The sequence below is a fragment of the Chinchilla lanigera genome, unplaced genomic scaffold (assembly GCF_000276665.1).
Source record: "Chinchilla lanigera isolate Chin_1 unplaced genomic scaffold, ChiLan1.0 scaffold00214, whole genome shotgun sequence".
NCBI lineage: Eukaryota > Metazoa > Chordata > Mammalia > Rodentia > Chinchillidae > Chinchilla > Chinchilla lanigera.
Window position 1 is genome coordinate 26,829 of NW_004955615.1, and position 16,004 is coordinate 42,832.

A 16,004-nucleotide genomic window follows, 5' to 3' on the forward strand; every position below is an offset into this window, starting at 1 on the left:
ACATTTCCAAGTCTCCTTGGGGAGGTTGGACAGGAGGAATCATGGGTTCAACCCCAAGACCCGGCCATCCTAGTGGATCTGACCCATGGCATTAGCCTTTACTGTCAGGGTTCTGTCCACAGGGGACATTTCCCAGCATGGTGGACACAGGCAATGGGCAGGGTTTCAGTCTGAAAGAGATGTATATGAGGCTGAGAAAACCCCAGGTTGAGTAATAAGCAGTTGAGGAACTGAAGTGAACTAACTGGAAAAGACCCAGGGGGTTTTTGTTTTGATTTCTCCAGTGTGTTGTGGCCCTGGTGGTCAAGCAGTCAGCCTTTGCTCCCAGTTGCATATGTGTCCCTTGCTTTGTTTTTCTTTGTGTACATGTGTCCTGGTGTCACTGCAGCCCCAGGGCAGCACCATTCCCCTGGGCAGTAAGGGACTTTTTCAGCAGAACCAAGGACCAAAAATTAACTCTCCAAGCTCCTCTGATGACCAGTGTCCTGGAAGTTGCCGTCAGGTTGACATGAACGGTTCGCTGGAAGCAGATTTTCCATTACTCTGAGACTTTTCCAGGCCTCACCGTTGCCCTTGTGGCCCAGGGTCCTGCCACCAAAAGTTTTCTGTCTCGGCAGCTGACATGGACTCACTTTCCTGGGAATCTTCCCATTTGTTTCTCACACTGTGGGATCCTCAGTGGCTCCCAGAGCAGGCAGGCTCCTCATCAAAGCTACTGCTCTTCCCAAAGGAACCCTAAATGAGAGAGTTGCTCTGTGCAGTAAATTTCAGGTGTGCAACCTTAAATTAATCCAAAAGAGACGCACAGAAGTGAGGGGGAAAAGCTGGGCATGAATGTCCACAACTGTTATGGGGCATTCTGGAGCATCAGGGCAGAGACCAAAGGTGCAAGCCCAGCCTAGTCGTACAGACAGAATTTGTCTCAAATGAAATATCTGTGGCTTCAGCTCCATAGGCAGGCTGTACGATGAGTCCTGGGGACAAGGGTATGTTAGGAAGGGGAAGAAATACCAGGAAGCAAGGAGGGAAACTGTGGCTGGAGAAAACCAAAGATGGGAGGGGATGAACAACATGGAATATCTCTATTTGCTGGAGGCGCTCCGAGGCCAGTGCGCATTGACAAGACAACTCAGGGCCTTTTCTCCCGTGACTGCAGATTCATGAGCTCTGAGCTGGAAACCAGGACAGATGAGCACGGAGGTAACCAGATGCTTCACATGCAAATCTCTTTATTTCTGATGATTCGTTTACATTCCTGCACACATTGATCTCAAGCCTGACTTGACATCAAACATGTCAAATTCTTAGATGTGGTCCTGTCTAGTTCCTCAGTCCACAAAGGTGACTTCTCTCAAGTCAGTGATTCTCCAAGGTTGCTGCCTGCTGGCCTACCTGTGCTTCTCTCACTCACACTGCAAGAGGAGCTCTGTGTTCCCGGGTCCCAGAAGGAAACGTATGATATGGATGATCGACTAGATGGGGATGCAGGCCCGGCATGGAGCGGGGTGCTTGTTATGGACTTCCGGCTGCAATGGAGTTCACAGTCAAAAGTACAGAAGTACACTGTCCTGGGATGGTTTAGGGGCTTCACGATCCTCATCAGCTCTTCATGTAGCTCGTTTCACAGCTGCTGGTTGATCCCATGCCTGGAAACCCAAACCTCTGAAGGAGATGAGTACAGCTCCAGGGTTAAGTTGCTCAGCCTGGTGGTGTGGCCCAGCAGCTTCTTCATGGTGTCTATGGACATGAAATTCCTCGCAAAGCAGAAGGTAGTGAGCTGGGAGCAGCAGCTCAGGGAAGGCAGAAAGGCACAGACCTGCGCCTCTGTAATCCCACAGTTTTCCAAGTGCAGGGTGGTCAGGGTGGAGGCAACGTTCTTGAGCAGAATTTGGAAAGACTCAGGGCTAAAATCAGTCAGCTGGATACAACGCATTTGCAAGACTTTTAGCTGTCTGGTCTGCTCAGCCTGGGGCAGCTGGATCCAGTCAGAATGTAAGAGCTGGCAGTGAGTTATTGAGAAAGTCTCCAGCGGGGATGGGAGGCACCTGCAGAGAGAACAGGCAGTTAGATCTGCATTTGGTGGGGAAAAGTAGGGTATGGTGGGAAGAACAAGACAGTGTAGCAAGTATCACATGAGTCAACCTAGTCTGAGTGTGAGTTTCCCATCACCTGCTGGAGTGAATCCTGGATCTCCACAGTGCTCTTTCCTCACTCCCAAGCAGAAACCACAGCTCTTTCCTGATGAGGGCAGCAGGAGCCAGGCAGGGAGCAAACAGCAGGCAAGATGTGGCCACAGGTACCAGGCTCCTTAAAGATGCTGCCAGCAGTTTGTGTCCCTGTTCCCTGTCCTGCCCCTGTGTTCCCTGCCCTCAACCTCAGACCCCTGCACCTCCATTTGTTCATCAGCACGTCCTACGGCTGAGGCTTCGCATGGGGACTGCTGGGGGATCAGAGAGGCCTTGGTGTTTCTCAGCACCTTCCCCTAGGTGGAATTCCTAAGGCAGAAGTCACAGTCCCGCACTCCCTCACTCTGACCCCACCTCCTGGCATCCTAGCATGGTGGCCCTGTCGTGTCTGGTTCCTTCAGTAAGACTAAGGGCTTCCATGTTGTGGGAGTGAGGATTGCAAAACCCCTGTGTTGATGCTCTAGTGTTTGATCCCTGACACATCTCTTGCGGCACACTGTCCATGGTCAGTAGTCTTTCTAGAACAGAGAAAGGCTGTTGTGAGTGGAGAGAGAGCTGCATATCTTACCTGAGTAACCGGCCCAGGTAACCTTCCAGTAAATCCACAGAGTCCACATAAATCTCTTGCAGGCAATGAAGGTTCATAAGGTGCGAGATGATTTGGGCGAACAACTCCTCTCTCTTCTCTCGGGAAACCATGGCCGGCACAGAGACTTCAGAGAGAATTCGTTTGTGAAGGTTTTGCATCTGGCCCAGGAAAAGGGCAAATTAAGCCAAGGTAAAGAGTGTCCCGCAGTGACCCACACGCACCTCCTGCACAGAATCCAGTGTGAGCACTGCCAGGAACTCTTTTCTCGTTGGAAAGCACATGGTTGTAATACACAGATTCTTACACTCCAGCTGCACCAGATCTTCCCTGGCATGCACCCACCTGAGGAGGTAGCTTTCCTCTGGACACAGATGTCCCTGACTGAGATGCAGATGTATCATGACCTTGAAGCGCTTTTTTTTTCCTCCTCTTGATCCAGGCCCCTCTGTTTTTCTCCTCTTCATGGCTTCGTTGGAGCAGACTTTGAATATGTTTCCAGCCCAGACTCTCCAGAAGTTCTGGCGCTCGACCGGCATATCTAGCACTTTCAGCTTCAACCTCCTGTGGGTGAAGCAGAAAAGAGTCTGAGAATTTTGGCCAGGACCCAGTTTCTTCCTGTGCTTTCCTCATCTCTGAGGTCCGTGGCTATCTCTGCTACTCTTTGTATGCTGCAGTTCTCTGATTCTCTTTTCCTCCTTGGGTCATTCCGGTCCTGACTCCTGGTGCCTGCGGGAGGAGTCAGGAACTTCTTACTCCTTTCATTTCCCAGCAGCTTGCACACTCAGCTGAGCTCCCCATGTGGCAGTGCCAGCCCGGCTGGGCCACCAATGCCCAAGACTTCTGTGATCCTCTGCCAAAAACAATCATAAGTCGCTGCTTGACCCTTTGGCCCACACCCTCCCTGACACCTTCTGCCCTTCCTGACATCCAGGGCCCTCCCTCCAGGATACCTGGGGTCCACTCACCTGGAGTGAACCTTCTGGCTCAGGAGCACATCAAGCCCATCCAGCACAGCATGGAACATCCTTTCCAGCATCTGGCCATTGTCCTCCAGACTATCCAAAGTCTCTGCTTTCCTCATGGTCATCAGGGCTCGCAGAGGCAGGCAGGGAAAGGGCCAGGACAGCACCATGGCCTTGAGGACTTCTCCATGTCCCCTGGTGAAGGCTTCCTTGAACACTGCTGGGAAGAGCTTCCCTGGCAAATCTTCCAGGGCCACCACGGCCAAGGCTTTGTCCCTCAGCAAGCTCTGAACTGCCAGGTTCCGTAGTAGGTGTGGGGACTTCGTGCTCATCCTGGTGAATCAGGAAGGCCAGGGGTGCTGAGGAAACACTGCGGAGAGAGACTTCCTTTCAGGCAAGGCTGAGAAACCCCTTCTCTCCTCTGAGAAAACCAACGTGTAGCCAAAAAGTCCCCAGTCTGAAAAGCGGGGAAGAGTCCCCAGTCTGCCTCACATCTACTTTGGCTTCTGGTCCCACAGCCTTACTTCTGCCTTTAATAAGCCCAGGAAGAATGTCTGATGGTTCCAGGATGAATCAGGGAAAGACCAAACACACATTTCCTACCACAGCACCCAGACTCTGGACCATCTGTGAAATGGGAGCCAAGAAATCTGATACTGACTCCCACCAGATTTTGGAAAACATTCTGATCCTAAACCCAAGGAAACAGAACCAAGAATGTGGATACTCCTATGGCCCAGTCTCTAACTTATGTGTACCCACAATGAAGATGGCTAAGAAAAAATAAGCAATGAATTTTCATTTACATCTACAAATTACAATTTTCATTTCATCTACAAGTAATTGTAGAACCCGGACTCTCCTCCTAAACCAGAGCTGGCAGGAGCAGTGACGGGTCTGATGTGTGTCCTTCTCCCTTGGTTTCCTGGCTCGTCCATTACCAGGCAGTGGAAACAGACACAGTATGAAGAACACTTCATGTTGTGAGCAACTGGCTGAGGATTTTCTTGGTCTGTGAAGCTCCTCTTTGGAAAAAAATACAATAACCTCAGGAAGTCACAGTTTAGAATTTAGGGGCTCTGGCATTCCTGAATTTTTTGTTAGAAAATAACATATTTGTTTGCAGAAACCTATGAATTTTGAGGAAACTCCTAATGTCCTCAGCAACTGTTTTTCATGGGAGGTTGCTAATAACCACTGAGAGAGTGTTATTCATTTCCTCTGCCTGATGATTTGAGGCTGCACTCTTTCCCATCTCTGCAGCTTGACCAGCTTTCCTGTACCAGCACAGGTGGCTTTGAAAGTGTGTAGCTATCTCCAGTGTTCTTGTTCTTGTACTTCATAAAGTCCTGAGGTCTGCAAGAGGCTGCCGAAGCAACGTGCATCTTCTACAAATTGATTTTAATAGTGCAACATTTATTAAATTATGTAACTCTGGGATCTACAGAGTGGTGGGATTGCATGGTTGTGTATCCAGCCATGCTTCGTTGTTTATTGTGAGAATTAGTTTCAAACGAAAACATGAGCAGTGGGCTGTGCTGTGTCATGTGCCCACTTAGGGAGGAGGAGGCCACCCAGGGTGAGGATTATCTGCAAGACTTGGATGAAAGGCAGACTGGATGCTTCCTGCCTGAACTCCCAGTACTAGGGAGACTGGCTCCCAAGCGAGTTTAATATGAGCTTGGTCTACTTAAAAGTTCAAGGCCAGCCCTAAATGTGTACTGAGTTGAAATCGAGCTGGGTGACATAGCAAGACCTTTGATCAGAAAATGAAAATAGCCACAAAATCCCAAGCCTGTCTATCTGGAGAGACAGAAGTCACAGGATCGTAAGTGCCATCTGGAACCTCTGTGCCCCATGGACACTAACTGAGGTTGGGGAGGTGGGGCATTCTCAGGGAGTGATGTGTTCTCAAGAACTCACCAGGTGCAGATTCACGTGAGCGCGATGGGCTCCAGGAGTCCCAGCAGGAGCAGCAGCGACTGGAAGCTCCAGGACTGAGCACCTCTCCCTCAGACTCTGTCCTCTTTTATCACCCCTGTTATGCACACCCTACCCTCCCTGCTCCTCCCTTCCCAGCGCACTCAGAACTCTAACTGATTCCCACCCTCTCCACCCAGTGAATCCCGGGATCCTGCTGCCTCAGCCTCTGGACTGCTCTGATTTCAGGCCTGAACCAACAGAAGGGACACTCAATTGGAAAGATTGTGTCACAAAATGAAAAATAGAAAAAACCTGCAATGGCAGCGCATGCAAATGTACATGGTGCAAACCCTCATCATGAAAAAAAGGAAAGAGCAGCAAATAAGCCCCCAGTATAGCTGTGATCCAGCGAAAGCATAGCAGTTCCTTCTGTTCAGACTCCAGCTCTGTACACATGAAATTAAGTGTTCCTTTGAGGAACAAGAAATACTCCACCCAGGAGCCCAGATGCAGGAAGGGCAGTGTCTGAGGTGCAGCTGTGGGAAGAGCATGGATTGACACGGGAAGGCATTTGTGAATTGATTGCAGCTATAGAGTCTTTTTTCATCCCTTCTTCTCCTTATTTTTTACTTCCCTGCTTCCTTCCTTCCTTCCTTCCTTCCTTCCTTCCTTCCTTCCTTCCTTCCTTTCTTCCTTCCTTGTTTCCTCCCTCCCTCTCCCCTTGCCTTCTTCGCACTACTTAGAATGGACCCCTTTAATGCTCAAATACTGAAATTCTAAGCAACTTTATGTTTTGGTTTTGGGACAGCGTCTTGCTTATGCCTGAATTTGTGCTCAAATTCTGACCATCCTGGCTCAGCTCACAGTGTGCTGTCATAATCCTGGAGTAAGCCACCACACCCAGTGAAATGTTTATTTTGAGACAGGAATGGGTGGAGTTCTGCAGGCTGGAAGGATATTGGAATTGTCCTTCCTTAGGCTACCACGGTGCTGCCATTGCAGGAGAGAGCCACAAGGCACTGACATGTCTGTAATTTTAAAAAGGCAGTTTATATCTTTGGTATTTATTTAAGTCACAACACTAATATTCATCCTGGAACACTTGTTTTTCTTTCTTTTTGGTTACTTTTAGTTTAAAGAGAGAGGAACCGCCAGGCTGGGTGGTGCCCACCTGTAATCCCAGCACTCGGAATTCTGAGGCAGGATGATCTCTGAGAGTTTGAGACCAGCCTGGGCTACAGAGTAAGATCAAGGCCAGCCTGAACTGCATAATGAAACCCTGTCTAAAAAAGAAAAGGGGAAAACTACAAAAAACACAAAAGTTATAGAGAATTTCAATATATGATGAGAGGAAATCGACTTCTTTCTCTCTTTACATGTCTTTCTTTTGTGTTTTTTCATTCCTTTCATTTTTTCCTTCTTTTCATTTCTTTCTTTCTTTTTCTTTTTCTTTCTTTCTTTCTTTCTTTCTTTCTTTCTTTCTTTCTTTCTTTCTTTCTTTCTTTCTTTCTTTCTTTCTTCTTTCTTTCTTTTCTTCTTTCTTTCCTAAGTCACTGTGTTGTCATGGAGTTCAGGCTGGCCGAGAATTCACTTTATATTCTATGCTGGCCTCAAACTCTCAGCAATCCTCCTGGCTCAGCCTCCCCAGTGCTAGGATTAAGGGCCTGCACCAGCACTCCTAGATATACAGCATTTCATAATAGTAGCTTCGAAAACTGCTAGGCAAATAAAATTTGGCTCACTAAAATTCCTCTCACCCTGCCTAACTTACCAGCAGGGGGCAGGCTTGTACCACAGCTTGGAATCTTCACTGCCCTAGAGGCAGAACCAGTCTTGTGCTCCCATCTGCCGCCCTGCTGGCTGCTAGAGCCCGATTTTCTGCACAATCCTGATGAGATCTTGCCTGCATGAAATCTGTGTTGCATTGGTGCACTGTGTCCCTGCCCTCTCCTCTTCTTAGCAGTACAGCGAGTGTGTTGATGATGAGGGAAGTGGACCACTGGCCCTGGGTCTCTACAGTGTATTACACGTGCTGTGTACATAACACAAATAAAACATGATATGTCCCAATTCATAACACACGTCTTCTGGGATGTTAAAGAATTGGCCAGTGTGTGACCAAAGCAGACTTGAAAATGGATGCTTTCCATGCACTTGGCACTGAACTTACTTGCAGAGAAGCTGGAGGTGGTAGTGCAGCCTGTTATCACAACACGCGCGAGGCCTAGGGAGTTGGATTGCCATGAGTTCAACATGAGGCTGAGCTACATAGTGACTTCAAGGCCAGCCTGAAGTGTATAGAAAGACCCGGTCTGAAAAAGAATTTGTAGCAAAGTCTTTTGTTTGTTTCCACGTTAGCACAGAACTGCAGATCAAACCTAGGATACTGCATCACTGACCTAGCTCTTCAGGTTTGCTTACCTTTCTACTTTGAAATAGGGTCATACTAATTGGCCGGGCTCCCCCTTGAATTTGGAATACGTGAGCCTAAGCTTCCCAGTGCACTTGGATTTGACGCATTCACAGTCAACCTGGCTATGAAATGTTATACCTTTTTGTTTAATTGTTTTGAGGGAAGGTCTCTCTGTGTAGTTCATCCTGGCATTAACTCATTGTTAAGGTTTGTGTTTAGATGGCTCTGCAAGTCTCATGTCATTGTGGGAGCACTTTTCGAGGTGTCTGAATCTAGAGTTTGTGCCAATTCAGGGTCCATTCCTGGATTAAGGATATGAGGACCACACACTCCCTAGCTCAGGTAACCTCCATGCAAAAAAGGCAACAGATAGCGGCTTGTCCCTCACTTCTGTTCCTTGCTCCTGTTGCTGGGTTTAACCTGCTAGGAGTTGCTCTCCTCTTCAAAGCCACCCTTCCTTGGAGCCCACAGATTATGGACTGAAACATAGGCAAAGTTGAGCAAAATAATACTTTCATCTTTTAACTTTGAGTTTTGGATATTTGGCCCCAGCAACAAGAAAAGTATCTAAGACACTTGTGGGGATCCTCTTGCTTCAGCCTCCTAAATCCTGGAAGTGTAGGCATGCCCTAGTCTACTCAGGTTTAGGCAAGTCTATTATTTTTATCTTAACAGGAGCTGTCATGGATTAACAACTGGTGGTCAACTTGTAACACCCTGCTGAGCTGAGTCAGTGTGGTCCTAGGTTTGTGAGGCCCACCTGAGGATTGTTGCCAGCAGCATAAGAGGCAGAACTGGAGAAGAAGAATACAGGCTGTTGTGAGCTGAGAGAGGCTGTTGGAAGCTGAGAGAATCTGTGAGGATCTGTCTGTTCTTTTGGAGGAGCTCCTCATGCTGCCTCTCCTGATGCCTTGGCTGTTTTCATCCTCCAAGAAGCTCCACATCTGTTGTTGCTGAGAACGGCTGCGGCTCATACTGGGGGTGCTGTGGTCCTCACACTGAGCATCACTTTCTGTCTCTGGTGGGGAAGCCGATGTATTGCTCAGTCTCCAGGAGAAGCTTGTCATGTCTGCTTTCCTGATGGGAACCCAGCTTTCTTCATCATCGGGGAGCTCGAGTCCACATCGTTGCAGAGGATGGCTGTGGTTCACTTTGGGTGAGCTCTATTTCTCATTTTGAACATTCCTTCCTGCTTGCAGTGTAGGTCCCTTAGCCTGCTAGCACAGATCTTTCATCTTCCTCTCACAGACTTTCTAGATTTCACCGTGGAATTTTGGCCAATCTCTGCCTAGATTCATGAACCAGGCCTGCAGGAGATATTGCCTGGGTTCTAGGCCTCCAGCTGGACTCATAGAAGGCAGTGTTATTGGCTCTAGCTCTACAGCGGAGCTCCTGCAGGACATTTCCGTGGGATCCAGGCCCTCAGCTGGATTCTTTGATTCTTTAGTGTATGGGCAGATATTCTGTACTCTCTTGTATATGATTCTTTTGGTGATTATTGTAAATAATCATATAAAATATATGTCACCAGAAGTTATTCATGATTTGAACCATTTTATAGCTAACATATTCATATGGCACTGTCTTTTGTACATCTTGTGGATGTAATATTTGGCTGAATGTTTAAGAGCAAGTTTAGGCAAGACGGTGCTAACAAGAGTTGACTTCTTGCTAACTATCAAGGTCATTACAATCTCAGGATTTACCATGGTACCATGTACAGCGCCTGTCAGTACTTCTATCAGTGTCAGTGTCTGGATGAGTCATGGCCATTGTTTGTCCAAGGTGCTCTAAGTTTTGATCTCCAAACCTCAGTTGTTGAACATCCAGAAGAGAAGCCTAATGACATTCCATGGTAATGGAAGTAGTGAGCTTAATATTACTAACTTCCCTGAATATCAAACACCTTAGAACTGAAAATGGAAGTGTTATTTTCTCACAACCATCTATATGTTAATATTTAAATCAAGGTAGAATGGTAAGAGAAAAGAGAACCTATTTTTTCATAGAAATTTAGAAATCAAAACCCTGCGTGTCATTGACACAGGACAATCATGATGATATTTTGTGACATACTTAAATTTTCATTTTGACATAACATTTTAAGCAATCATCTCTAATACAGAAGACACTTTTACCTAATTTGCTGTTGTTAGTTGGATGTACATCACAGTAGATTTTATTTTTGCTTGTTAAAGGCAGAGGTCTGCATGTCACCAGAATTCTTACCATAATAGGTAATACTTGTCTTACATTTCAGAAGATGTGTCCATCTGGAGTCATGAATACTTTAATACACCATGAGATTAACAGTAATGAACTGTCATACACTTGTGAAAACTTTGCTTCTTCATTTAGTTTTGTACCAAGACCATCTTTTATGAGAAAACTTTATTGCATTTTTCCTAGAAATCTTTACCTTTTCACCAATGACCAAATTATTGGGGGTGTCCCCAAACAAACCCTCAAGATTAATGGGGGCTCCTTATTAATGAGCAAATGTTGGAGACTACTCTATTCACCAACTGGAGTCCTTTCCAATATTCTCTCCCCATGCTAATGGCTTTTTGTGTATCTATTTGATTGTATGGTGATAAACCTGTATCCTGTATTTCGGAAGAGGAAGCCATCACATTTCCTCCCTTAACCTAAGCTGCCTAATCTGTGAAAACAGGAGCAAATTGAATTAACTTCTCTGTAGGATAATGACAATTAATAACACCAGAGAAGTTCGTCCAAAAGCTAGGCAGAGCTAATTAGTATTACCACATAAAGTCGGAAAATCATTTAAGGTTGATCTGAACAGCTTGGGTAGTCTGCCTGGGTTGGACTAGGTGACCCAAATATGGAGAAGTTATCATAGCTTGTGCCCCCGGAGGCCACCACCAGGCTGGCCACCATTCGAGGGATGCTGCATTCCAGAGAGTGTCCAACCCCAGTGTTTTCAGTTTGTGCCCCAAACCTTCATACCTGTTTATAATAGACCAAATCTTCTCTGTACCAGTTCAACTCAGATCTGTAACACAGGCAGTCAGCCTCACTGGAATCATGAGGGCGCCACGGACTGAGAAAACTTCCCTAGTTGGCAGCATATTCTGTATATGATGTCAAGAAGAGAACAGTGATTAAAGCAAGAGAGTTGTATTAGCTATATAATCTAAAATGAGGAAATTTTTAACTCAAAAAGACCAAAGTCAGCATTGAAATAAACATTTTTATGACACAAAGGCAGTTTCCATTTATGGAAATTGTGTTCCTTTAAGTAAACATTTTTTATTTTTATAAATTCAAAAAACTAACAGAACAACAATGCCACCAAATGAAAACAACACAAAAATAGCAAAAATGATATACGACCCCCAAACAAAATTATAGGAAATAATCATGGTTGCTGTTTAACATAGTGTTATCTTCAAAGAAGTTGCTCTGTTCACCAGACATAAGAATGTGAGACTGATCAAACAATCTAAGACAGTAACAAATAATGAAAGGACAACATTGGGAATGATGCAGAGTGTCACCATACAAGATGGTAGGAGTTCAACAATGGTTTTTATACCCCATATCGTTGTTTTCAGATTAGTCATTCTCATTACCAAATTCAAGCTTGCAAAATTGGTGAAGAAAAAAGAAAATTTTAAGTATTGTGTGTTTCTTTCTGTAAACCATTTGCTTTTTTTTTTTTTTTTTGGTTTTTCTCCGGCACCGGGAACCGAACTCATGACCTTGCGCTTGCCAGGCAGGCGCTTTTGCCGCTGAGCTAAATCCCCAGCCCCATTTTTATTTTATTTTATTTTTTTTGGCTTTTGGTTTTTCTCTGGTACCAGGGACCGAACTCATGACCTTGCGCTTGCCAGGCAGGCGCTTTTGCCGCTGAGCTAAATCCCCAGCCCCCCACTTGCTTTTAAAAAAATCCAGCAGGTATGAGTAGTACAATTATTCTAGCTAGGCTCTGTATACAAATACATATTTTTACCTCTTCTTTCTTTTTCCTCTCTCCTCCTTCATCCCACATGCTCCATCCAATTTGAGTAGTTTCTTTTCCCTTTCACAATATCTACTGTACCTTTCAGATTTTTTATAGTAAGAAGAAAATACGATGTTGCACCTGTGAATCTGATTTATTTCATTAATGAGTATAATCTCTACTTGCATCCATTTACCTATAAAAGCCTGTAGTTTCTCTTTCCTTATAGCTGAGTAATACTCCAGTGTATAAATATAGCACATCTTTTTTTATCCATTCGTCCTTAATGGACATTTGGCGTGTTTTGAAGATTTAGCTATTACACTGTGTGCTGTTATACACATGGGTGCACGTATATCATTGTGGTATGATGCTTTCAGTTCTTCTGGATAAATAACCAGGAGGGGAATAGCTGTGTTGAATGGACCTCTAATCCTAGTTTACTGAGGAATCTGCAGACTGATTTTCACAGAGTTTGCACCAGTCTACACTCCCACCAACAATGGAGAACAGTTCCTTTTCTCCCCACAGCCCATCCAACATTTGTTATGGGTTGATTTCTTGATGAACGCCAATCTTTCTCAGGTCATCTGGAATCTCAGTGTTATTTTAATTTACACTTCTTGAATGACTAATGGAATTGAACATTTTCCCATGTATTTATTTGCGATTTGTATTTTTTCATGTGAAACATGTGTATTTGTCCCAGATACCAATTTCTGTATTGGATTTCTGAATTTGGGGGCCTGATTTTTCTAATTCTTTATATGCTCTAGACAGGAGTCCTTTGTCTGAGGGACAGTTGGCTAAAATTTTTCCCATTTACTAGGTTTTATTTCCACCTTGTTGGGTATTTCTTTTGATGTGCATTAATTTCCATAAGATGAGATCCCAGTTACAGATACCTTGAAGTATTTCTCCTGCAGTTTCGTTTTTTTTTTGAACTCTTTACCTACCCCTACATCCTTTAAACTTTCACATATTTCTCTGCCTTTCGATCTAGTGATTCCATCTTAATATTTAGTTCTTTAAAACACTTTGACTTCATTTTCGTGCATGGTGATAGGCCTGGGTCTAGTATTAGTCTTCAGCATGTGGAAAGCCAGTTTTTCCAGTACCATTTGTTAAAGAGGCTCTCTTTATTCCATGGAACATGTTTGGTGCCTTTTTCAAAGCTAAGGTGGCTGAGTGTCTTTGTGGTTGCATCTTCTACTCTATTCTATTGATATTCAGGTCTGTTTTTTGCTAAAACCATGGTGATTTTATCACAGTTGCTTACCACCATAATTTAAAATTGAAGATTGTGATATCCCCTGTCTTGCCTTTTTTGCCCAGGATAGCTTTTGCTCTTCTGGGTCTCTTCTCATTGCAGGTGAAGTTTAGGAATTTTTTCTCCAGGTCTGTGAAGTATACCAATAACATTTTCATTGGAATTGCATTGAATCTGTATAACATTTTGGGAGTATGGGAATTTTCACATTGTTGATTCTTCCTACACATGAGCAAGCGATATCTCTCCATATTTTGAAATTCTCTTCATTCCCTTTTTCAGAGTAGTGAAATTTTCCCTGTAGAGGGCTTTTACTTCTTTTGTTAGATTAATTCCTAAGTATTTCAGTTTTTTGGATGCTGTTGTGAACAGTACAGTTTCCATTATTTCTCTCTCAGTATATTTGTTGTTTGTGTATAGGAATGTTACTGATTTTTGAGTGTTGACTTTGTATCCAGCTATGTTAGTGAATTTGTTGATTAATTCTAGAAATCTTTTGGTGGAGTTTTTGTGGTCTTCCATGTAGAATATCTTGTCATCTGTGAATAAAGATAAGTTCAATTCTTCTTTTCCTCTCTTTATTCCTTTTATTTCTCTCTCTTGTCTAATTGCTGTGGCTAGTGTCTCCAGAACTACATGATTAGGAGTGGTGACAGTGGGCATCCTTTTCTTGTCCCTCATTTTAAAATGAAAGCTTTGAGTTTTTATCAATTTAGTATGATGTTGGCTCTTGGTTCGCCTTGATGGCTTTTATTAGATTGAGGTAAAGTCCTTCTATGACAAGTCTGTAGTGTTTCTCTCATGAATAAATGTTGGATGTCATCAAATGCTTTTTCTGCATCTACTGAGATGTTCATGTGATTCTTGTCTTGAGCTCTGTTGATACGGTGTATTATACTGATTGTTTACACATATTATACCATCCCTGCATTCCTGGGTGAATCCCACTTGGTGTTTTATGTTCTTGATGATTATCTGGATTCTATTAGCTAGAATTTTATTGTGAATTTTTTCATCAATGTTCATTGGAGTGATTGGCTTATAATTCTGTTTTTCAGTTAATTCTTTTTCTGGTTTTGATATCAGGATAATACTTTCCTCCATGAGTGAATTAGGGAGAACTGCTTGCCTTTCTATTTCTTTAAATTCTTGGAGAAGAATTGGTATTAAGTCTTGTCTAAATTTCTTGTAGCAGTGCGCTGTGAATGCATCAAGACGTGGAAATTTTTTGGTTGGGAAATTTTTCATTATATTTTCAATGTCATTGATTGACATTGGATTATTGGAGAATTTTATTTTATTTTAAAAGTAAAACGAGGAAAATACTAACAGACACACAACATTTCACAAAATAGGATAGGAGCACTTCAGACATTATGGAGTTACAAACTGGTAGGGAATTAACAATGTTGTTGTATTACATATTGATATCTTCAATGTGGTTTCTCATGAAAACAGATATAGACATGAAATGCTGATCAACCAAGGACTCATTGACAGTTTCTTTCAGCAAAAAATACAAGGCAGTAGAACAGCCATGTTGACTATCCTGCATATACATACATACAAAATTTCTCCTTCTTTCCCTTCTCTTTTCCCCCATCCCAGTTACCCTTTACCTTTGAGTGCTTTCCTATCAATTCACAATGTCTATCATATCTCCTAGTTTAAATTAACTCTTTCAGGTTTTACACTAGTGAAACAATGCGATGCTTGCACATGTATGTTTGATTTATTTCACTTATGAGTATGGTCTCTAGTTGTGACCATTTACCTATAAAAGCCTCGAGTTTATCTTTCTTTACAGCTGAGTAATATTCCATTCTATAAAAGTAACACAATTTTCTTATCCAATCCTCAGTGGATGGACATTTGGGTTGCTTCCACATTTTAGCAATTACAAATTGTGCTGCTATGAACATAGGTGCACATACATCACTGTGAGATGATGTTTTTAGATCTTCTGGGAAAATACCCAGCAGGGGATAGCTGGGTTGAATGGGACCAGTAGACCTAGTTTTGTGAGGAATCTCCAACCTGATTTCCCCAGTACTTTCACCAGTCTGCATTTCCACCAGCAGTGGAGAAGGATTCCTATTTCTCCAAGGACTCGCCAGTGTTTGTTATTGGTTGATTTCCTTTTTTTTTTTTTTCCAGTACCAGGAATCAAACTCACAACCTTGCAGTTGCCAGGCAGGCGCTGTGCATTGAGCTAAATCCCCAGCCCCTTGGTTGATTTCTTAATGCTAGCCATTTTTACTGGGGTAAGGTGGAATCTCAGTGTTGTTTTAATTTGCATTTCTTGAATGACTAGTGATGCTGAACATTTTCTCATATATTTATTTGCCATTTGTATCTCCTTTTCTGAGAAGTGTGTATTCATCTCAGCTGCCCATTTTTGGGTTGGGTCTTTGAATTTGGAGGGGTGATATTTTTTAACTCTTTATATATTCTAGATAGAAGCCCTTTGTCTGAGGGACAGACAGTCAAAATTTTTTCCAAGTTCGTGGGTTTTCTTTTTACTCTGCTGGTGATTTCTTTAGGTCTGCAGAAACGTGTCAGTAGGATGCCATCCCAGTTGTTGATTCTTTCACGTATTTCACGTGCAATTTGGTTTCTCTTCATGAACTTTCTGCCTACCCGTATGTCTTCAATGTTTTTACCTACCTTCTCTTCCAATAGACTTCCTGTTTC

General features: G+C 43.6%; 1 protein-coding gene across 1 annotated transcript; it reads right to left on the reverse strand.

Annotated features, from left to right (window-relative positions):
- Positions 1-1,621: 1,621 nt before the first annotated feature.
- Positions 1,622-4,069, reverse strand: LOC102003607 (PRAME family member 12-like). Its single transcript, XM_005414978.1, has 4 exons — positions 3,741-4,069; positions 2,997-3,336; positions 2,755-2,933; positions 1,622-2,045 (listed from the first exon to the last, which is right to left on the reverse strand). The coding sequence occupies exons 1-4, from the start codon at positions 4,067-4,069 to the stop codon at positions 1,622-1,624; spliced, it is 1,272 nt and encodes a 423-aa protein (XP_005415035.1).
- Positions 4,070-16,004: the final 11,935 nt, after the last annotated feature.